Raw genomic sequence first — 24,895 nt, 5'->3', positions numbered from 1 at the left:
TTTTACAGCAGTAGATGTAATTCAAATTTTGTGTCCTCCGTTTATGGTTTATGAATCGGTGTTGAGTTTTTACCTTAGACGTCAAGATTTTTGGAAAAAAAAATCAACATTTTCCAATTTATAGTTATGCCCCCAGGAATTGATGATGTCATCTTAACAATTTTGCCGACTACATGTTATTTGAATGTTAAAAATTAGCGTAGTCCTGAATTTGTGGTTTATAAATATGCTATTGAGATTGTTCGACTTTTCGATTTCTCAATTTTTCAATATTTCAATTTTGAGCTTTTTCAATTTTTCCATTCTGCTAATTTTCGATTTCTCGATTTTTTTATTTTTCGATTTCTCAATTTCCCGATCTTTCAAATTTTGACGTTCCTAAATTTTCAGTTTTCCGATTTCTGAACTAATCTTTTTTTATTTTCCTATTTCTCGACTTCCCAACGTTTCGATTTTTTTTAATTCTTCAGTTTTTCGGATTTTTCAGGTTTTTTATTTAATTTATTAATTTTTTGGATATTTCATTCAGTTTTGGAATTTTTCAATTTTTCGATTTCTCAATTTTTCAACTTTTCGATGTTTTAATTTTTCAATTTTCAAAATTGTAGGTTTTTCTTCTATATTTCAATTTTTCAATTTTCTGAATTTATCAAATTTTCGATTTTTCCAATTTTTCTTTCTCAAAATTTTTCCATTTTTCAATTTTTTGATTTCTCGATTTATCGAATTCAGATGTTTCGATGTATTGATTGTTCAATTTCTCGATTTATCAATTTTTCAATTTTTTACGTTTCTTCTCGGCTTCCTTCATTCCTAAATCCTCTGGCTTTTCGATTTCTGGATGTCTCATTTTTCAATTTTCCGATTTTCGAATTTTAGATGTTTCGATTTTTCAGTTATCCGATCAATTTTTTAAATTCTGGAATTTCTATTTCTCGATTTGTCGATTTTTCAGTTATTCGATTTTTAAATTTTAGATTTTAGAATTTTTATTTTTTGATTTTTTTATTGGATTTCTCCATTTTTCAATTTTGTGATATTTTAATTGTTCAATGTTTTAAATTTTAGATTTGTCGATTTCTGGATTTTTTGCTTTTTCAAATTTTGACGTTGCTAAATTTTCAGTTTTCAGATTTCTACATTAATCTATTTTTGATTTTCCCATTTAAATTTTTCAGTTTTTTGACTGCTTTTTGGTTTTTTAATTTTTGAATTTTTGAATATTTCTTTCAATGTTGAGATTTTCCAGTATTCTGAATCGTCGACTATTCGATTTTTCGACTTTCGGATTTTTCACTGTTTTATTTTTCGGATTTTCAGTTTTTCGTTTTTTAAACAGTAGATTTTTCAATTTTTCGACTCGTTTCTTGATTTTTCAACTTTTAGATATTTTAATTTTTCAATTTTTAAAATTATAGATTTTTTAATTTCTCGAGTTTTCAGTTCTTCTATATTTTAAATTTTCAATTTTCCGAATTTTTAAATTTTCGATTTTTTGATGTTTTGATTATTCAATCTCTCGATTTATCAATTTTTCGATTTATAACTTTTCGATTTTGGCCTATTTCGGTTTCTCAATTTTTCGATTTTTCGATTTTTCGACTTCTCGACTTTTCGGTTTCTCGATCTTTTGATTTTTTGAGTTCTCGATGTCTCAGTTTTTGAAGTTTTCGATGTTTTAATTTTTGACTGTTTAAGATTTTAGATTTTTAGATTTTTAAATTTTTGTTCTTCAATATTTTTTAATTTTTCAAATTTTGACATTTCTGAATTTTCGATTTTCCGATTTCTCAATTAATCTATTTTTTGATTTTCCCATTTCTCGACTTCCCAAAGTTTCCATTTCGATTTTTTTCGATTTTGCTTTTTTGATTTTTCGATTTCCCAATTTTTCAATTTTTTAATTTCCCAATTTTTGGATATTTCGTTCAATTTTGTGATTTTTCAGTTTTTCGATTCTTCAATTTTTCTTCTATTTTGTTCAATTTTTTAGCATTTCTTTTCGATTTTTCGAGTTCTGGATTTTTTAATTTCTCGATTATACGTTTTGGATTTTCAATTTTTCGTTTTTTAAATTTAAGATTTTTCAATTTCCCGACTGTTTTATACTTCGATTTCCCAATTTTTTAGCATTTCGATGTTTTAACTTTTCGATTTTTCAATTTTGGCCTATTTCGGTTTCTCAATTTTTCAATTTTTCGATTTTTCGACTTGGAATTTTGGACTTTTGCATTTCTTGATTTTTCAGTTTTTCGATGTCCCAGTGTAATGATTTTTTTTTAATTTTTCGGGTAGGTATTCAATTTTTCGATATTTAAATTTTTCAATTTTTCAATTTTTGACGTCTCTAAATATTCAATTTTTCGATTAATTGATTTTTTAACTTTCCCATTTCTCGATTTTTCATTGTTTCAATTCTCAATTTTTCGATTTTTCAATTTTCGATTTTCATATTGACTTCAATTTTTCGACATTTCGACTTCTCGACGTTCCCATTTCACGAATTCTCGAACTTTTGATGTTTCAATTTCTTCGAATTTTTCAATTTATCGGATTTTCAGCTTTTCGATTTTTCATTTTTCCTATTTTGTAAAATTTTCGAATTTGGATTTCTCGATTTGTTGATTTTTCAGTTTTTCGATTTTCAAATTTTAGATTTTCGAATTTTTATTTTTTTGATTTTTTGAAGTTTCGATTTTCCCATTTTTCAATTTTACAATTTTTTAGCATTTCGATGTTTTAACTTTTCGATTTTTCGATTTTGGCCTATTTCGGTTTCTCAATTTTTCAATTTTTCGATTTTTCGACTTAGATTTTTCAACTTTTGCATTTCTTGATTTTTCAGTTTTTCGATGTACCAGTGTAATGATTTTTTTAATTTTTCGCCTAGGTGTTCAATTTTTCGATCTTTAAATTTTTCAATTTTTCAATTTTTGACGTTTCTAAATTTTCAGTTTTTCGATTAATTGATTTTTTAAATTTCCCATTTCTCAATTTCTCGATTTTTCAATGTTTCGATTTTTCAGTGTTTCAATTCTCAATTTTTCGATTTTTCTATTTTCGATTTTCAGATTTTTGATTTCCCAATTTTTCAATTTTGGGGCTTCAATTTTTCGACATTTCGACTTCTCGACGTTTCCATTTCTCGAATTCTTGATCTTTTAATGTTTCAAATTCTCCGAATTTTCCAATTTATCGGTTTTTCAGCTTTTCGATTCAATTTTCCAATTTTTTCAATTTTTAAAATTTTCGAGTTTCGATTTCTCGATATGTTGATTTTTCAGTTTTGCGATTTATAAATTTTAGATTTTCGAATTTTTATTTTTTTGATTTTTTGATGTTTCGATTTGCCCATTTTTCAATTTTACGTTATTTTGACTTTTAAGTATTTTAAATTTTAGATTTTTAGATTTTTCGAGTTTTCAGTTCTTCAATATTTTTCAATTTTTCTAATTTTGGTTTCTAAATTTTCAGTTTTTCGATTTCTCAATTAATCTGTTTTTTGATTTTCCCATTTCTCGACTTCTCAAACTTTCGATTTTCCAGTTATTATATAATTTTTCGATTTTTCAGGTTTTTGATTTTTCAATTTTTCGGTTTTTTAAGTTCGCGATTTTTCAATTTTCCGATTTCTCAATTAATCTATTTTTTGATTTTCCCAGTTCTCGATTTCCCAGTTTCCATTTCTTAGTTCATTGCCTCAATTTTTCAATTTTTCAGGTTTTTGATTTTTCAATTTTTCAGTTAAGTTTTTTAATTTCCCAATTTTTGGACGTTTCGTTCAATTTTGTGATTTTTCAGTTTTTCGATTGTTCAATTTTTCTTCTATTTTGTTCAATTTTTCCATATTTCAGTTTTGGGATTTTTTAGTACATATTTCGACTTTTCAATTTTTCGAGTTCTGGATTTTTCGATTTCTCGACTTTTTACGTTTTGGACATTCAATTTTTCGTTTTTTAAACTTTAGATTTTCAATATTTCGACTGTTTTATACTTCGATTTCTCAATTTATTACATTTTGATATTTTAACTTTTCAATTTATAAAATTTTAGGTTTTTCGATTTCTCGAATTTTCAGATCTTCTATATTTCAATTTTTCAATTTTTCGATGTTTTGTTTTTTCAATTTTTCAATTTTCCGATTGTCAATTTACAATTAAAGAATTAATTCTTAGTTAAACAAAAAAATATTTGCATGTCAAAATCGAGAAATTCTAAACGCTTAGAGTCGACATTGGGTTGAGCGCACTCCGGTCTGTGGATCAAACAAGTTTAGAAGAGGATTCTAAAAACTTCTTATACAACCCCTACACTACATATTATAAAATGTTACAATAAAATTTGTATTTTTTTGTGAAAATTTGGATGTCTAGGGTAAATAGTTAAGACTCATTCATAGCCCACAAGTACAGCAGTATGTTATTTTATAAACTTGAAACCGTTTCCTGTTTATTAACGTTTTAGCAACCGAAATTATTACACTTTTTTTAAAAAGGAAAATTTATCGATTAGTTATTCCATTTAAATGGATTTTTTCTCCACAACCAACTATACAATAAGAAAATATGACTTTTTCCGTTCATTAACACACAGCACATATTAAAATAACAGACTCGAGAATAATTGTGTTTCCTGATTTAATCCCAAGTCATGAATACAGAAAATTTGACAAGGGTGACGCTAATGCCAACGTTACGGTACAAAAAAATTCTTCTGATTTTGTTTCTGTCTCATGTGAGTTGCTATTTTTGGCAAATTTGAATGAGCCTGAATATCACCCACGTCTTTCAAATGTCGACAGAGCCAATAACAAAATTCCATTGACAGATTATAGACCAATCCCAAGCTAATTAAGTGATAATTGCATCCTATGCAATTTTTTCTCAATCACGCTGTGACGTGTTTCGCATTGAATTATCTATAAAATAGGATTTGATGAAAGCTGCATTGGTGGTGTGTCCGGTCATTTTAATCAGTAAGTGCTTCAAAAATTGTAAGTTGTCGGACTGGTAGATTGGTAATTTTTTCTTAAACCAGAAAAATTACTAGAATATTGGAACACATAAATAAAATATCTTTGAAAGGAAACCAAACGTAATCTCGGAAACATTTTTCTCGTAGTTGCATTTTCAAACTATTCGGAGACAGTTCAGCGATACTTTGAATTTATTCATATCCAATCGCCTGCCGCAGTTGGCAACCTATTCGGTTAACATTTCAGCAGCTTTGCCGACAGGCGAGTTTTTGTTCAACACATAGTCTTTTTCAGAGAAAAACTTCGTAAATTGCCGACAATTGTATTTTTAGGTTTTTTCGCGCTTTGTGGTGTCGCAGTGCTAACGATATACTGTATATTCGTTAGAGATTCATTACCACAAGGGTCATTTGAGGTCATTTTCAGGGATAATTGTGAGTATTTCGTGGACTTTTGTTTTTTTTCTTTTAATTTAAAGTTGGTGTTCCTATGGGTTCTAATATGTATCTGAAAGCAGAAGTGGTGATGGGTATTCCAGAAAGACCTCAACTGCGAAACTTCCAGAAGGGAAGTATGGGTTTAAATAGAGGCCACCTTCGGGGACGAGATTATTTAGTCGAGTTGAGTCCAGCGAATGTTAAGAAAAGTCAGCCGGAATTATTTTGTACATAATCGCTGTGTAATTAGTCGTGTAAATTCGAGTTACTAAGAAACAAACTGGTGAGTTTTACCCACGCCGATATTAAAATACTTGTCCAATGTAACAATATTAAAAAACAAATAAGTAACAAACAGATTGAAATCCAGTCTAAAAATTTCATTATCGACGCCAAAAGCTTTAAGGAATCGAATACGTCGAACCGCAATGCAAATTCTTGTGTCGTTTTGAAGCTACGTTTCGTTAAATTTGAAAAAACTCGGTTTTTTAGCTCGAAAATTACACCTTCCTCTATATTCGTCTCTCCAACCCAAAAGGATCGAGTACCTTGTTTGAAAACTTGGTCGTAGAATTATGAAAATTCAAGAAATCGATTGCTTTAAGTCAAAGTACGGTCTCTTGTATCGTTTTGGGGTTATCACTTATTAAATTTGAAAAAGGCTGTTTTTAACAAACTCAAAAATTACACTTCCCTGTATATTCGTCTCTCCAACCCAAACGGATTGAGTATCCAATCTGAAATTTTCATTATCGAACCAGAAAGGTTGAAGAAATCGAATACGTTTAGCCAAATTACGGTCTCTTGTACCGTTTTGGGGTTATGACTTGTTGAATTTGAAAAAGGCTGTTTTTAACTCAACAATTACACCTTCCTCTATATTCGTCTCTCCAACCCACAAGGATCGAGCACCTTGTTTGAAAACCTGGTCGTAGAATTATGAAAATTCAAGAAATCGAATGCTTCAAGTCAAAGTACGGTCTCTTGTATCGTTTTGGGGTTATCACTTGTTAAATTTGAAAAAGGCTGTTTTTAGCAAACTCAAAAATTACACTTTCCTGTATATTCGTCTCTCCAACCCAAACGGATTGAGTATCAGCTCTGAAAATTTCATTATCGAACCATAAAGTTTCAAGAAATCGAATGTTTTGAGCCAAATTACGGTCTCTTGTAGCGTTTTGGGGTTATGACTGGTTGAATTTGAAAAAGGCTCTTTTTAACTCAAAAATTACACCTTCTTCTATATTCGTCTCTCCAACCCACAAGGATCGAGCACCTTGTTTGTAAACCTGGTCGTAGAATTATGAAAATTCAAAAAATCGATTGTTTCAAGACAAAGTACGGTCTCTTGTATCGTTTTGGGGTTATCACTTGTTAAATTTGAAAAAGGCTCTTTTTAACAAACTCAAAAATTACACTTTCCTGTATATTCGTCTCTCCAACCCAAACGGATTGAGTATCAGCTCTGAAAATTTCATTATCGAACCAGAAAGTTTCAAGAAATCGAATGCTTTGAGCCAAATTACGGTCTCTTGTACCGTTTTGGGGTTATGACTGGTTGAATTTGAAAAAGGCACTTTTTAACTCAAAAATTACACCTTCTTCTATATTCGTCTCTCCAACCCACAAGGATCGAGCACCTTGTTTGTAAACCTGGTCGTAGAATTATGAAAATTCAAAAAATCGATTGTTTTAAGACAAAGTACGGTCTCTGGTATCGTTTTGGGGTTATCACTTGTGAAATTTGAAAAAGGCTGTTTTTAACAAACTCAAAAAATTGGTCTAAAGAGTTTAGACAGTACTTCCCTCGCTGTCGGAAACTTGACGACTGCATGCCTATTGTGTTTTTTTTTCTCATTACATTTTTGTAGTGGGAATTTAAAAAAAAATTGCGATGACGTCATCAACATTTTTGCAAGGACACGTATATCAGTTGGGATAGATGTAGTGTAATACTAAGAATAAAATTATTATATTCTCAAATTTTCGGGAAAATGAATTGGGTCGTTTTGAATATTGATTTGTAATAATCAATACAATAACGAAACAATTTACTCACGTATACGTATCAGAGGCAACTGAAAATCGTGTATGTATAAACATTCTTAATTTAAGATGACAGGCGTAACAGCATACGTGAGAGTCAAACAGAGAAACTGTAAACAAAACGACCATCGGTTTTATTGCTTCGACTTCCGCTTATTATATAAAACATTGGGTTTTATTTTAATTCTTGACGGTGAAATTCAAAATTGGTTGATTATAAACATGTCTATTTCACATTCGCGGAACCAAGTGAACGCATAAAACAAATGCAGGTCTGTAATGTTAAAGTCGATGTAAATAAGCGTGCTACCCTTATGTTTCAACCGAGTTTTTCCTTTAACAAATTTTGTGTCTACCAAATTAGGTTGGTTGGGGTGTAATACTAATAATAAGAGTTGCCTTTAATTTAATCAATAAAATAAATTGACTTTATTAATTTTTTTGAACCACCTCTTAAGAAAATCTAAAAAATATGAATGGAATGATAAATCACAAGTACAAACTCATCATATTTTTTGCATTTTAGATAGGATTTATTCAGCAAAATTTAAGGGTGACGTCATCAATTTTTTTAGGAGGGATGAACAAATACATTTTGAACAAAAGTTTACCATGCTTATAATAACTTTAAAATATTCCCAAGATTTCAAAGCATTCGGTTTTGTAATTCCTGATTAAATCGATAAAATAAATTCACGCCTTCATTAATTTTTTTGAGTCACCCTGCATATGCAAATCCAAAAATATGAATGGAATGATAAATCACAAGTACAGACTCATCATATTTTGTACATTTTAGATACGATTTATTCGGCAAACTTTTGAGCTGACGTCATCAGTTTTTTGTAGAAGATAACGAAATATATTTTGACTAAAAATGTATTATGCTCTTTATAACCTTAAAACATCTGCAAGATTTCAAAGCATTCGGTTTTGTAGTTCCTGATTAAATCAATAAAATAAATTTACGCATTCATTAATTTTTTTGAGTCACCCTGTATATGCAAATCGAAAAAATTTGAATGGAATGATAAATCACAAGAAGAGACTCACCATATTTTGTACATTTTAGATAGGATTTATTCAGCAAAATTTTGTGGTGACGTCATAAATTTTTTAGGGGGCACGACCAAATACGTTTTGATCAAAAATTTACCATGCTTATGATAATTTTAAAATATCTTCAAGATTTCGAAGCATTCGGTTTTGTAGTTCCTGAGTAAATCAGTAAAATAAATTTACGCTTTCATTTATTTTCTTGAATCACCCTGTATATGCAAATCCAAAAAATATGAATGGAGTGTTAGATCACAAGTACAGACTGATCATATTTTGTACATTTTAGATATGATTTATTCGGCAAATTTTCGAGCTGACGTCATCAAGTTTTTGGAGGGGATAAGCAAATATATTTTGACTAAACATTTATTATGCTCTTTATGACCTTAAAACATCTGCAAGATGTCAGAGCATTCCGTTTTGTAGTTCCTGATTAAATCAATAAAATATATTTACGCATTCATTAATTTTTTTGTGTCACTCTGTATATGCAAATCCAAAAAATATGAATGGAGTGATAAATGACAAGTACAGGCTCATCATATTTTGTACATTTTAGATATGATTTATTCGGCAAACTTTCGAGCTGACGTCATCAAGTTTTTGGAGGGGATAAGCAAATATATTTTGACTAAACATTTATTATGCTCTTTATGACCTTAAAACATCTGCAAGATTTCAGAGCATTCGGTTTTGTAGTTCCTGATTAAATCAATAAAATATATTTACGCATTCATTAATTTTTTTGAGTCACCCTGTATATGCAAATCCAAAAAATATGAATGGAGTGATAGATCACAAGTACAGACTCATCATATTTTGTACATTTTAGATATGATTTATTCCACAAACTTTTGAGCTGACGTCATCAAGTTTTTGGAGGGGATAAGCAAATATTTTTTGACTAAAGATTTATGATGCTCTTTATAGCCTTAAAACATCTGCAACATTTCAAAGCATTCTGGTTAGCAGATTAAAAATTAAATTTCAAAATGTTTTATAATTTTGATTTTTTTTCCAAAAATCTGGACGTTTCGGGTGAAAAGTCGATTCAGAGTTGTAAACTACATGTGTAGGACTATGTTATTTTATACAATTGAAAACCCATTTACTATGTACAATTTTGAAGTGACGTCATCGCATTAGTTGTGGGGATGATTAGACAAATTTTGGTTAGCGTTTTACCATCTACATGATATTCTTAATATAAGTACAAAATTTCACAATAATCGGTCGAGTACTTTCGGAGATTATCTGTCTAATAAAAATCCGGGGGCAGACGAACAGACGGACAGACGGACGGACAGACGGACGGACAGACGGACGGACAGACGGACGGACAGACGGACGGACAGACGGACGGACAGACGGACGGACAGACGGACGGACAGACGGACAGACAGACGGGAGACCTATTTCTTCGTCTTCTAGGGGTCATGAAAGATCGAGAAAATGTAAAAGTAGAGAGTCGGCCGACGGACTCGATTACAATACTTCCTTTGCTTACGCTCGGGAAGTAAAAATTAAGAAAAAAATACTTTCGACTTAGATTTAATTGAACTTTTTAAGTACTTTGTCAATTAATGAAAATAATTTAATTTCTAAAGTAACGCAATAATTCATTAATTCTTCTTTTGGTATCTTCACCCAAAGGTGGATTATTATTTTCTTGCATCATATTATCTTCGTCTGGGTTATCGTTGTTCATCTCTTCGCGATTAGGGTAGTGATCTTCTCTTCCAATTATTTTTGCAACATTGTGCAAAATGGCACATGCCAGTACAATCCGTGCAGCCTTTTCGGGATTTGCCCGTAGGTGGTTTAAACACGGACATTTTTCTTTTAGTATCCCATAAGAATCTTCCACCAGTTTCCGTGTCAATTTATGGGCGTTGTTGTACCGCCTTTCATTTTCGGCACCAGGGTTTCTGTGGAGAGGAGTCATCAACCACGGTCGTGTTGCGTAAGCTGAGTCACCCAAATCCCAAAATGACTGCTCCTGGAAAAAGCCTCCATCCTTGTTCAAACCTTCTATAAATTGCGGTGTTTCGAAAGACTCTGGAATCGTGGACGCTTCCAGGCCAATTTGCGTTAACTGCATAAAAATAATTATTTGGGCCGCATATCATCATGACATTTAATGAATGATCGCCATAGCGATCAACGTAGACTTCTTCATGATTAGAAGGGCTATCGATGTTTATTAAGGTGCCATCAACACATCCACAGACACATGGGAATCCACCTTTGCGCAAAAATTCCATGGCAATGTCTTGTGTATTTTCTGGCCATATAACTTCCTCTTCAAACATTGTATCAATGATGATGTTGACAACTTTCTTAATACTTCGACAAACTGTCGATTTTCTTACGCCGTGCATGATGGCTATCCCATGCATCTGGGCCCCATTCCCTAGCCAATGTAGTGTCAACAATAGTTGCTGCTCCGCTGTTAGAGCATGGTTTCTTCTATTTGCAGGGGCTAACCTAGCTCCGATTTTGCCTAAGACATACTTCACTTGCACCTTATTTAACCTGAATGCCTCTTTAAAATCAAAGTCGTGTACCCTTTCTTTATATATTTTTCGCCTTGCTGGTCTTTCATCTTCATTTTCACTAGATTCATCGCTTGAAAACAATATTCTTCTTATCATTTTGCAATCACTTTGACAACGCAAGGTTTATAGACCACTTTGCGTCTAAATTGCAAAATGAGTAAATTTTGCACTTTCTAAAATTTTATAATGGTGGAACAGAAAATTAGAAAACATAACGTAAAGTTTATACTTTTCACTTTTCATTTTACTTTACCTTAATAAATTATGATGGGTGTAGTGGAACGCAAAGTACGTTTGAAAAGTGTAAAGTGTAAACTGCAAAGTTGCAAAGTGAATGGTGGAATAGGCCCCTGATCTAAAAATTTTACTATCCAAGTAGAAAACTTCAGGGGATAGAATGCTTTAAACCGCTAAATGGATCCCTGTGCCACTTTGGAGTTATGTCTCATTATTTAAAAAAAAGGTTGTTTTTGATTCAAAAATTTCACCTTCCTAAATGTATGTCTCTCCGTACTAAATGGATCGAGGATCCGGTCTGAAAATTTAACTATCGAACTAAGAATTTTCAAGAAATTGAATTATTCAAACCGGATCTTTGTGACCGTTTATAGTTACGTCTCATTAAATTTGAAAAAAACTGTTTTTAACTCAAAAATTATACCTTCTTGTGTGTACGTGTCTCTAGCTCAAACGGATTGAATGTTCGTAATATTAACTCAGAAATTACACTTTCGTATATATTCCTCCTTTCAACCTAAACAGATAGCGTATCCGGTTTCGAAATTTTTTGGTAGACATGGGAACCCTCAAGGAACCAATTGATTCAAGCCACAATACATATTCTTGTACCGTTTTAAAAATATACCTATATTTATTTTAACTCACAAAATACAGTTTGTGATATATATTTGCCTCTATAATCTAAACAGATCGAGTATCCAGTCTAAAAGTTCAAGGAATCGAATGCTTTAAATTGCAATGCGGGTTTTGGAGTTATATCTTGTCAAGAGTCAAAAGACTGTTTTCAGCTCAAATATTACACCTTCCTGGATATTCATTCCTCTCTCCAATTTAAACGGATCGAGTACACCATCTGAAAATTTGTTCGTAGAACGACGAAACTTCAAGGAATCGAACACTTCAAGTTACAATATGGGTTCTTGTACCCTTTTAGAATTATGTGTCGTTAAATTTGAAAAAAGACCGTTCTTTCGCTGAAAAATTACGTTTTCCAGCATATGTCTCTCTCCAACTTAGACGGATCGAGTATTGGATCTGAGAATTTCGCTATTAAACTAGAGAGCTTCAAGGAATCCAAGCTTAACGCAATTGCATAACGTCTTTGCGTTGGATTAATTTTTACATATTTTTACATAAGATTTTGTTCGAGTTCGTTTGAAGTTTTTATTTAGACTTCTTGTTAAAAAATTCTAGTCTAACGTATTTCAGAGATGAGGTTATATAGGTTGAATATTTGATACAATATTTACAGAAACAGTGGAAGAAATAGAAGACTGTTTTTTTTTAATCGGGACTACCTCTTTCTTAACTCAGTAACAGAAGTTATAAACATTAGATTGTAAACGAATCTTTATAGTCGTTTGGTTGTAAGTATAATTTGCTTCCTATTTAGGATGTAGTTTTGGAACGGTTTGATCGTTAAATTAGGACCAAAAGATCATGTAATTAATTCTACGTGTTAATAATAAAAAATGAACACGTATTCATTAAAATTAATTTATATACCGTTCACGAAATAAAAAATTTAATAGTAGTAAAAGTACTCAAAATGTGCGGAGAAAATTAAATAAATTTTCCTTTTTCGAATGAGACTGAAAAGGCTAAAAGTGCTGGTGACGTCATGTCTGAAATACCGACAAAAAATATTCTGTTATTTGGAGTAGGTACCTTGACGTATTATATTGTTTTTTCTTCCTGAAATGCTTCTACAAAAATTGCAGCAATCCGCTTAACTGCTATTTTTTGTAATTTGTCATTTTTTGAAGTAAAAACTCAAAGTTGAAATTTTTTTTAATGTACTGCAGTTTTTTTAATTGTAATAATAACAACAAACGATGGATGTCGCCCATATAATTTTCTCTCATGTAAAAACACCTTTACGCTTTGGAAAGAAAGTTTGAGGTATCCAAATTGGAAAATTGGTGCTACATTTAAAATGTGTGAAGTCCTACTTCTTTAAAGTCCTTTCTTATGTATTTTACTTCCCGCGCGTATGCTAAGGAAGTGTAGTCCATCGGACGAATGGCCACTTTTATATTTTCTCGACGTTTCATGACCCCTAGGGGGTTAGTTAAATGCTAGCCAAAATTTTGGTACTCCTCCCCACCAACAATTTGATAACGTCATTTCAAATAATTCTATGTCTATTTGATTTAGCTGTTGACAACAATGTAGTCCTATCGTATAAGTGTGATGTACGAATCCGATTTGAGTTTTTCCCCAACCGTGCAAATTTTTGCAAAAAAATATAATATAATAACAGTTTACCACTAATAATAATAATAATAACTTTATTTTGTCTGAGATTTCATTACAACTTTGTATGTGAAAATGATTACTTCGTTATCGGTGTAAGTGAAACCTGGTGCAGAGCTAATATTCCGGATGCTCACTTTATTGTTTCCGGGTACAATATAGCTAGGAGTGACCGTAATTCTCTTGGTGGTGGTGTCGCTTTATACGTTAAATCTAATTATCACTACGAAATTTTAGAATTTGATAATAATACTAGTAAATATGGAGATATTAATTTTATCCTGGTTAAAATTAAAGTAGGTAGTCAATGTCTAGTGGTAGGTGAGTTCTATAGACCCCCCAGTTATTCGTACGCCAATATGATAATACTTTATGATGTAATCACTTTTTTGTTGTTAAATAATTTTTCTAATTTTATTCTGTTGGGAGATTTCAATATAGATATGCTTACTGTTGACTCTGCAAGTAGTTATGTTAAGGATCTTTTATATGAGTTAGATTGTATTCAATTAATTAACGAACCCACTAGAGTCACTGACGGTTGTGAATCCTTACTTGACCTAATTATAACTAACAGTAACATGAATGTTATTAGCTCTTGGGTTTCTGATTTTCTTCCTTCAGATCATCACCGTGTTAATTGTCTAATTTGTTTTTCAGATAATTCTCAGTCACATGTTAAAATTATTAGAACTTACAAACATTTCGATTTAGCAACATTCTATGATGATGCTAAAAACATTGACTGGAACTGCATTTATGTGATCAAAAATATCGATGATAAAGTCAACTATTTTAATTGCTGCCTTTTAAACTTATTTGATATTCATGCTCCTTTAACAGTTTTTAATAAAAAATCTCATAAAAGGTATCGACCCTGGTTTACACCTAATTTAAGACGCTTAAAAAAATTAAAACAAAGAGCGTGGAGTTGTTTTTGTCAGTCTCGGTCAATTGTAGCTAGAAAATACTATTGTCAGATTAGGAACTACTATAATTTTGTTCTTAAGCAAGAGAAACGACATTTTTTAGTGTTCAATTTTAGGAAGAATTGCACGAAAAATCCTAAGCTCTTTTGGGCAAATTTGAGAAACTATGATGTTATTAATACCAAACAGCTTAAAAATTCTATTCCACCTGAATTTTCGGATGTTAATGTTATAAACAATTTTTTTGTTGACTCTGTGCCAAAAACTTCTGCTTCATTTTCTTTTCGTGAATATCTTCATCGTGCAAATGTTTCTGAAAACCACAAATTTGAATATTCGCCTGTAGATCAGGAAACTGTAAGGGATGTAGTTCTCAAGTTAAAACCCTCTTTGACAGGTCATGATGGTATATCAGCTAAGATGTTACAACTCTCGCTACCTTTCGTATGCGCACCTTTGACACATATAATTAACATCTGCTTTGAAAACGGTATTGTACCAAGTCTATGGAAAACATCATGTGTGACACCCATTCCCAAGCAATCTAAGGTTAATGAATTAAATGACTTACGACCGATAAGTATACAACCAATTATGTTATTAATTTCGGAATCGCTCATGTATAAACAACTTAAAGAGTACTTTTCAAATATAAATATCCTACCAATGACTCAGTCTGGTTTTCGTCAAGGCTACAGTACAGCTACAGCCCTAGTGTCTATTGTTGATGATATTTTGCGTAATATGGATAGGGGAAACGTTACTGCATTAACTTTATTAGATCTGTCTAAAGCTTTTGATTCCATCGATATTAATTGCTTGTTGGAAAAATTATCTTATTACGGTGTAACTAATTCTACCTTAAAATGGTTTAATAATTATTTGCACAATAGAAAACAGGTTTGTCGCATAAACTCTGTCACAGGTCAAGACACTTCTGCCACTCGTGACATTAAAAGAGGAGTTCCACAGGGATCGATTTTAGGTCCTCTCTTGTTTTCAGTATTTATATCCGATATTCAGTTTGTGCCTAAATACTGTACCTTGCACTTGTACGCTGATGATATTCAAATGTATTTAAGCTTTCATCCTCAAGATACAACAGCTCCGATTAAGATTAATGAAGATTTGGCAGAAATTTTTCAATGGACTGCTTGCAATTCTTTTTATTTAAACACTAAAAAATGTAAAAACATAATATTCGGTTCCTCTACTTTAACGGCAAACATTCATCTTAATAGTCATTAACAAACAACAAATTCCCTGTGAAAGTGTTGTTAAAAATTTAGGTGTAATCCTTGATTCATGTCTGAATTTTTCACAACATGTTTCTGCATTATGCCGTTCAAGTTATTTTAAACTAAAGCAGCTTGCTCCTCTCAGACAATCTTTAGATCAGGACACTAAACTCATTTTAGTTAAATCAATAGTATTGTCTAACTTAAATTATTGTACTCAAGTCTATGGTCCGTGTCTGTCGGAGTATGACAAAATCAAACTACAAAAAATTCAAAATAGTTGTGTGAGATTTATTATTAACGTACCGAGATTTCAACATATTTCACCATATATAAAACTTTTAAAAGAACTTAAGCTAAATGAACAGCGTTTCTTACATTACGTAAATTTCATTAAAAAGATTCTAGAAACTCATGTTCCTGAATATCTTTTTGTTAAAATGATTAAAAGAAATGAAATAAATATAAGAGACTTAAGACATGTTGATCAACGACTCGAGATTCCTGTTCACAGAACTGCAAAGTTTCAGTCGTCTTTCTCCTACTTAGCATCACATATTAACAATAATTTTTTGATATATTTAAATGCATCCATTTCTTGTATCAAAAAGAGAATTAAGTCTGATATTTTAAATGGTCACGACATAAATGTTAATGTTCGTCGATTTTAAGTTTGACTATGTTTGTTAGGTTGTTTTATTTATTTTACTTATTTACGTATTCTAATTGTATATTGTATGTTTAATGTGTGTAGGTATGAGTTAGAATCGTTTTAGTATCAGGGTTAGCCTGCATTCTAACTTTTTGTACGCTGCTCTAGTTGTGCAATAAACTTATTCTTATTCTTACAAAATTTCGACATGTCATAATAAATTAACAACAATGCAATTAAACATATTACATAGGACACTGTAATAAATCATACGTACCTACATTTTAAAATCGATACTATAAAATGCGTCGAGATTGAACAAACTATTTTTTTTTGAGAATAGTTTTAACTGTATTTTTGAACACCCTAATATCAGCAGCTCTTATACTGAGGGGGAGCGCGTTATAAAAATGTATGCCGTTATTTTTTATATTGCATAAACAGCACAAGTTAGTTTATTGCAGATGTTCAATGTGTACATTCCAAGAAAGTCTATTACCTAAATAAAAGCCCTAAAAATTTTATTATCTTCTTTTTCTTTGCTTAGGACTAGTTTATTAGCTGGAAACCAATTTCCCGCCAATTCTATTGTATTTTGAGATACTTGGTGGTTATTTCGCTCCTTGTCTACATTAACACAGAACGAAGTGTCATCTGCGTACAGCACAGTGAGATTTGTTTGTGGTATATTAATTGCTAAGTCGTTTATGTAGACAAGAAACGAGATAGGACCAAGTATTGATCTCTGTGGGACTCCTCGTGATATTTTGCCTCCTTGACTAATCTGCTCATTTATAATCACATGTTGAGAACGTTCTGACAAATATGATGCAAACATTTCTATACATTTCCCCTTAACACCATAGTGTTCTAGTTTATTTAATAAAATATTATGATCGACGCAGTCAAATGCAGACTTCAAGTCTGTAAAAACTGCACAGCATGCTTGCGTCTGTTCAAAACTTTGTTTTACATAATTAAGAAGAGATAGTTCAGCATCAATAGTGATTAGTCCTTTTCGAAAATCATATTGTTGTTTTGTAAAAATACTATGTTTTTCAAAAAAATTTAGGATTTGATTCGGTAAAACCTTTTCAAGGACTTTAGAAAAGACTGGCAGAATAGATATTTGTCTATAGTTGTTGAATTTATTGATATTTCCCTTTTTATATATTAGTATTACTTTCGCTGTTTTTAGCCTTGATGGAAAATGTCTTTGCATTGTTTAGAATTTTAACGCGAATATTAAAAACGTCTTTCGTTACAAATTCCAGAAAAAAATTTTGAAATTATCTGGGTTGCAATTTTCTGGAAACCGTTTGTCATAGTCTTTGTCTCATCTGAAATAACGTTCCATACAGATTTTGTTTTATTATCGGACTGTGCTATCTGATGTTCATAGAAATTTTGTTTTGTTTTGATCAGAAGCTGGTTGTGACTTTTAAGACATTCATACATTTTTTTGTTTGTTGTTGTCGGATATTGTTTATAGGCGCTAAAAAGAAAGATTACTTTTTTTAAGTTAAAATTTCATTAAAGGTAAAATTATAATGGTCGATAAAGATTTCTAAAAAATGATTGAATTTAGCTTCACAATTTGAGTTTATGTACACTTTGTCCCAATTGGCCTCATTAACTAGCATAAAGCATCCCCGTTGTGGTCTAGTAGTTACGAATCAGGAATGCGGATCGGACGTTTCGCGTTGAATTTCAAACTTGGCCTTTCGTTTTTTTTTCCTTTTTTTTTTGTTCTCTCACATTGTGTATTAACTGTGTTTATGACATCATAACAAATTTTTTATTAGTGAAATAACCCCACTTTCTCGAAAAGGCCACACTTTATTTCATAATGTAAAACTTTCTCGAGGGCGCTAAATATTTTTGCGTAAGAATGTTAAACCTTCTCTTTTTTTAAAAGTGTAAAACACTCTCGGGGGCGTCAAATGTTTTTTTTTTTGGAATGTAAAATCTTCTCGGGACTCCCAACTGTCTTTTTTTATTGTAAAATGTTCCCGAGGGCTCCAAATGTAGGTTTTTAAGAATGGGAAAGTTTCCCAGTTGTCTTTTTTTAATGTAAAACCTTTTCGGTGGCCCCAAATGTCTTTTTTTTAGAATGGGAAATCTTCTCAGAGGTCTCAACTGTCTTTTTTTAAAATGCAAAACATTCTAGGGGCCTCAAATGTCTATTTTTAATGTGAAACCTTCTCGGGAGCGCCAAATGTTTTTTTTTTTAATATAAAACTTTCTCGGGGGTCGCAACTGTCTTAATGTAAAACTTCCTATCCCCTCCCCAAGGTCTTTATTTTAAATGTGAAACTTTCTCGGGGATCTCCTGTTTTTTAATGTAAAACCTTCTCGGGAGCTCCAAATGTATATTTTTAAGAATGGGAAACCTTCTTGGGAGTCCCAGTTGTCTTTTTTTTTAATGGAAATCCTTTCCGGTGGCCCCAAAAGTCTGTTTTTTTTTTAGAAGAGGAAGCCTTCTCGGGGGTCCCAACTGTTTTTTTTTTATTGTAAAATCTTCTTGGGGGCCCCAAATGTATATTTTTAAGAATGGGAAACGTTCTCAGGTTCCCAGTTGTCTTTTTTTAATGTAAAACCTTCTCGGTGGCCCCAAATGTCCTTTTTTTATGGGACATCTAACACTCTCAATTGTCTTTTATTAAAATGCAAAACCTTCTCGGGGGCCCCAAATCTCTTTTTTTTATGTGAAAACTTCTCGGGAGCGCCAAATGTTTTTTTTTAAATATAAAACTTTCTCGGGGGTCGCAACTGTCCTAATGTAAAACTTTCTCGCCCCTCCCCAAGGTCTTTTTTTTTAGTGTGAAACTTTCTCGGGGGTCTCAACTGTTTTTTAATGTAAAACCTTCTCGGGGGTCCCAAATGTCTTTTATTTTTATTGGAAAACCTTGTCGGGAGCTCCAGATGTATATTTTTAAGAATGGGAAATGTTCTTGGGGGCCCAGTTGTCTTTTTTTTTAATGTAAATCCTTTCCGGTGACACAAAAGTCTATTTTTTTTAGAATAGGAAGCCTTCTCGGGGGTCCCAACTGTCTTTTTTTTATTGCAAAATCTTCTTGGGGGCTCCAAATGTATATTTTTAAGAATGGGAAAGGTTCTCGAGTTCCCAGTTGTCTTTTTTTAATGTAAAACCTTCTCGGTGGCCCCAAATGTCTTTTTGAGAATGGGAAACCTTCTTGGGGGTCCCAACTGTCTTTTTGTAAAGTGCAAAACCTTCTCGGGGGCCCCAAATTACTTTTTTTAATATGAAAACTTCTCGGGAGCGCCAAATGTTTTTTTTTTTTTTAATATAAAACTTTCTCCGGGGTCGCAACTGTCTTAATGTAAAACTTCCTCGCCCCTCCCCTAGGTCTTTTCTTTTTTAATGTGAAACTTTCTCGGGGGTCTCAACTGTTTTTTAATGTACAACCTTCTCGGGGGTTCCAAATGTATATTTTTAAGAATGGGAAACGTTATTGGGGGTCGCAGTTGTCTTTTTTTTTAATGGAAATCCTTTCCGGTGGCCCCAAAAGTCTGGTTTTTTTTTAGAATAGGAAGCCTTCTCGGGGGTCCCAACTGTCTTTTTTTTATTGTAAAATCTTCTTGGGGGCTCCAAATGTATATTTTTAAGAATGGGAAACGTTCTCGGGTTCCCAGTTGTCTTTTTTTAATGTAAAACCTTCTCGGTGGCCCCAAATGTCCTTTTTTTATGAGAAATCTTCTCGGGGGTCTCAACACTCTTAACTGTCTTTTATTAAAATGCAAAACCTTCTCGGGGGCCCTAAATGTCTTTTTTTAATGTGAAAACTTCTCCGGAGCGCCAAATTTTTTCTTTTTTAATATAAAACTTTCTTGGGTGTCGCAACTGTTCTTAATGTAAAACTTCCTCGCTCCTCGCTAAGGTCTTTGTTTTTATATGTGAAACTTTCTGGGAGGTCTCAACTGTTTTTTAATGTAAAACCTTCTCGGGGGTCCCAACTGTCTTTTTTTAAATTGCAAAACCTTCTCGGGAGCTCCAAATGTATATTTTTAAGAATGGGATACGTTCTCGGGTTCTCAATTGTCTTTTTAGAATGTAAAATTTTCCCGGTGGCCCGAAATGTCCATTTTTTAAAGTGCAAAACCCTTTCTGTGGCCCCAAATGTCTTTTTTTAATGTGAAAACTTCTCGGGAGCGCCAGATGTTTTTTTTTTAATATAAAACTTTCTCGGGGTTCTCAATTGTCTTTTTTTTAAATGCAAAACCTTCTCGGGGGCTCTAAATGTCTTTTTCTAATGTGAAACCTTCTCGGAGGTCCCAACTATCTGTTTTTTACTGTAAAACTTTCTCGGGGGCTCCAAATATATATTTTTCAGAATGGGAAATCTTCTCGGGGGTCTCAACTGTGTTTTTTAAAATGCAAAACTTTCTCGGGGGCCCTAAATGTCTTTTTTTAATGTGAAACTTTGTCGGGGTCTCAACTGTTTTTTAACGTAAAACCCTCTCGGTGGTCCCAACTGTGTTTGTTTTAAAGTAAAACCTTCTCCGGGGCTCCAAATGTATATTTTTAGGACTGGGAAACGTTCTCTGGGTTCCCAATTGTCATTTTTAAAAATGTAAAACCTTCTCAGGGCGCCAAATATCTTTGTGAAACTTTCTTTTTATTTATTACACTGTGACTAGTACCTTATATATTGTTTTTTACCCCATAGAGAAAAAGTGTTACGAAAAACTAAAATCTCGCAAATCAAATTTTATAATTTTTCCGAGAAGCTGTGTTGGACTGCGCAGAAAACTTTCGACCAATTTTTAAAATTATATTTTAAGATGCATTTTGAACAAGAAGATTTCGTCTACGACTTAAAGTGAAAAAAAGTTAAATCTCAAGATTTTAAAAATAAAAAATATCAAACCAAAAGGGACAATTAATGAAAAAATATCAAAATTCAAAATTTAGTAATAACTGAAAAACAATTATTATCGAGTGTTAAGGAAATTTGTTACTGTTACTACCAAAATTTATTGCAGCAGAAAGAAGACGAAATTTATTGTTTGAAAGAAAAAATTAACAGTTTAAATATAAAGAATTTAAAAATTAATGACAAACTGGTGATTGCAGGTACATTTTGAATAAACAAACAAGTGATAACAAATGCACTTAAATAAAAAAAAAAAACTATCGATTAAATTATTTGTTGGGACATTACATCAGAAAATGGAGCTTATCAAATTCTGCACGAAGTTTTTTCTTATTTAAATTTAAAAGTTAAAAATTTTAAAGTTTATGAAAAATATTGTTGTTATTACTTAGATGAAACGGCTTTAACACCTGATGCATGACACAGTTTCCTCTGCCGTATTAGGATATCAAACCTTGGAAAATTGTTCAGCAATATCCACTCATTCTTTGATGGCTATGGTTATCAACTTATCATGATAGGTGGAATATTGCGACGGTGGAAACAAGTCATTGCGTATCACATTAAAGAACTAATAATTTTAGCTGCAAAAAAGGATTTAAATATTGTAAATATCGCAACAGATGTGGAAAGATAAATTATATTAGATTTAGGAAAATTGTTCTTCAAAATTTCATTTCTAGTACAAAAATATTAATTTTGCCTTGGTAAATAAAAAAATTACAACGTCTACAAACACACTGGACATAGAAAAATATTAGTTTTTAATGTTTAAAAAAATATCCGAAAGTTTGTGTCATAAATTCATATTGTATCAAAACTTACATCTAAAGATATTGTGTCTTGGATATATCGGTGGTAAGACCCAATCATGACTCATCTAGACTTTCTGTTCACACCGTTGCCATGGAAACCGCGCCTCTAGTCGCTGCATTTAGCTGGAATCGGGTCACAGTGACCGCTAACAGTAATTCAACTACGTGAGCTCATTTTCGTTCTGCGCGAGTGAAATTGTTTGATTTTAAACAGAAATAATGAATATTTGATAAAAAATTATTATATAAATTGTTTTATTTTGTGTCTGCTCAGTAAGGAGTTAAAACCAAAGCTACATGGACAAATACTTTTTCATCTATTAATTGGTAATAACTGTCTGTTTTATATGTATTTTACCCATTTAAATAATTTGCGGTGAATTTATCAAATCCTTTCAGGCTTTCAGCTCGTAAAACCCGTAAACAAAGACGTGAGAAAATACAGTGGTTTTTTTACGACGCTACCAAGCAATAAAATCGGTGCGTGCCGCATCTAATAGTAAATAGTTTAAGATCAATAAACACCCTTTGCTTTAAAGATACAATAAAACTATGAAAAAAACAACAAAGACAAGCGTCTCGCCCAAACACAAAACAAACCAAGTCTTCTAAAGACCTCAAAAATAATACACATGACTCAAAACCAATATTTTCGCGCCTGAACGTACACATCGCCAAAACCTCTCCATTGTTTTGTTTTCTGTTATTATTGTTAATGTCAGTTCAAACGCGCAACGTAAATCCTGATCTTTTAAGTCTTTAATGTTTACAGAGACTTTGTCGTAATCCTCGCTATTTACATCATCGACCTTGTATTTGCTTTTGGCGAAAATCCGCGGAAAAAACCGCCACGGGGAGCAGCGTTTTTCAGTAGCGTCAAAGCGACATTATATTCAAGTTGTCTTTAACCACTTACGGGTATATAACGAAGTTGTGAAGTTTTTTTATTATTTCGGTCTGACGTTGAAGAGCTTTGTGATCGCTCGTGGAAATTTTGAGCGCCACATTTTCAGGATGACTGAACGCTGGAGGAAAATCGACTCCGAAGAAATACTCGAGTCAAGAGCCAATCAATAAGGACGGAAAAATTAATGTGGAGAATTGGAAAGTCAACGGAATGTAATTACAGTTGGGGGTCTTTAAACAAGTTTATAAATAAGTCGGGACTGTTTTAATTAAAAGGGACGAAATTCGCGCTGTTCTAGGTCAGAAGTTCTTACAAACTTGTAAATAATTCATAATCTGCATTGTAACCTATTTTCGCACACGTAAATTGACGGAAAATTCCTTTTGTTGCAACTTTACACGATAATTGCGAACATTTTGCGATTCTGACATTCATTACCAGAACAATAATTAACTCCTTGCTCTGTAATAATAAATCTTGCGTTTCACGTTTCCTAAACGCCCACATCTGTTTATGGAATGAATGGAAATTAATATGTAATAATAGCGCCTGTTTAAGTATTATAACTCTAATCTTACCTAACGTGGAGTTTTGCGAGTTTACTAATCCCATGAATCAAATATTTGCTGCGCGCTAGTAGTCGGCGGTGATTTACAGCACGAGTGAGTTAAGACTTTTATTGCACGTCTGTTACGTCAAAAATATTGAGAATGAAAGCGAACACATTTTTTTGTTTAAAGTTTACTCAAATTCTGAAACAAATCAGTCGTAAAAATTTCACGTGTGTTTTATTGACGGCTTATGAGAGATGTGAGGCGAAAAGTGGAAAGTTTGGCAGTTAACATTGTTCGAGTTAAAAATTTTTATGGTGTGTAGTTATATCGTAATTATGTTTACAGATGACACGTTTTAATAATAAAGAATGCGATGGGTATAATGTGTCAAAATTGTGGGGTGATTAGTTTATCGTTTAGACATAGAAGTTGGAGCAGACGGTCAGCTTATCAAATCTATTATTGTAGATCAACAGGTATTCTCAACGGACCTTATTAAAGACCTGTTGATTTGAGGCCTGCTTAGATGTTCAAAGTGCAACAAAAACAACGAGGGAGATGAGTGAAAAGCTTTCATGTTTCGAAAGTCTCGTCGGGAGTTTCAAAGTTACATTAAAGTTGAGTTAAAGAACAACAGAATCATATTTATGAGTTAACGACTTCTCAGGCAATAAATTTTGCAAAATATGTAACACTAATTACGAGTGTCATAGTTCAAATTAGTTTCAAGACTATTTGTATCTTTGTTTTACAGAAGTTGTGTAATTGATGACGTTATATTACATATTGTGATTTATGAATCCGTGTTGAGTTTTTAAAAAAATCTAAAGTGCAGAAAAAAAAATTAACTTTAAAATCTTTCTAACGTTTAAGGTTATGGCGCAGGAATTGATGATGTAATCTTAGAGTTTTGTCGATAAATGTTATTTAAATGCCAAAAAGTAACATGAATTTTTATTCTAGACATTCCACAATTCTCTAGAATTGTGGAATGTCTAGAATAATGTAGACGTAAAAATTTTTGAATTTCTCAATTTTTCGAATTTTCAATATTTCAACCTTTCGGTTTCTTGATTTCTTAACTGTCTGTTTCTCAATTTTTCAATATTTCTCTTTTGGGATTTTTTAGTTTTTTTTATTCATTAATTTTTCAATTTCTCGATTACTCAATTTTTCGATATTTTAGTGTTAGGAATATTAAATTTTTAGATTAATCCAATTTTTGATTTCTCGATTTCTCTGTTTTTCGATTTCTTCAATTTCTCGATTTTTAATTTTTAAATTTTTTAATTTTGCAATTTTTGACTTTCTAAATGTCCAATTTTTTGATT

General features: G+C 32.0%; 2 protein-coding genes across 3 annotated transcripts in view; both read right to left on the bottom strand.

The window, feature by feature from the left end:
* Nucleotides 1-24,895, bottom strand: part of LOC135131564 (neuropeptide CCHamide-1 receptor) — a 229,564-nt gene that overhangs the window by 144,359 nt on the left and 60,310 nt on the right. The gene's annotated exons all lie outside the window — the stretch shown is intronic.
* Nucleotides 10,112-11,171, bottom strand: LOC135131695 (putative nuclease HARBI1). The gene is made up of 2 exons (XM_064059541.1): nt 10,683-11,171; nt 10,112-10,612 (listed from the first exon to the last, which is right to left on the bottom strand). Exons 1-2 carry the CDS (start codon nt 11,169-11,171, stop codon nt 10,112-10,114), a joined length of 990 nt encoding a protein of 329 aa, XP_063915611.1.

Source organism: Zophobas morio, unplaced genomic scaffold (assembly GCF_036711695.1).
Source record: "Zophobas morio isolate AGI-343-1 ecotype UQ-CSIRO unplaced genomic scaffold, CSIRO_AGI_Zmor_V1 ptg000021l, whole genome shotgun sequence".
Taxonomy (NCBI): domain Eukaryota; kingdom Metazoa; phylum Arthropoda; class Insecta; order Coleoptera; family Tenebrionidae; genus Zophobas; species Zophobas morio.
This window is presented reverse-complemented; position numbering and strand designations above follow the sequence as displayed.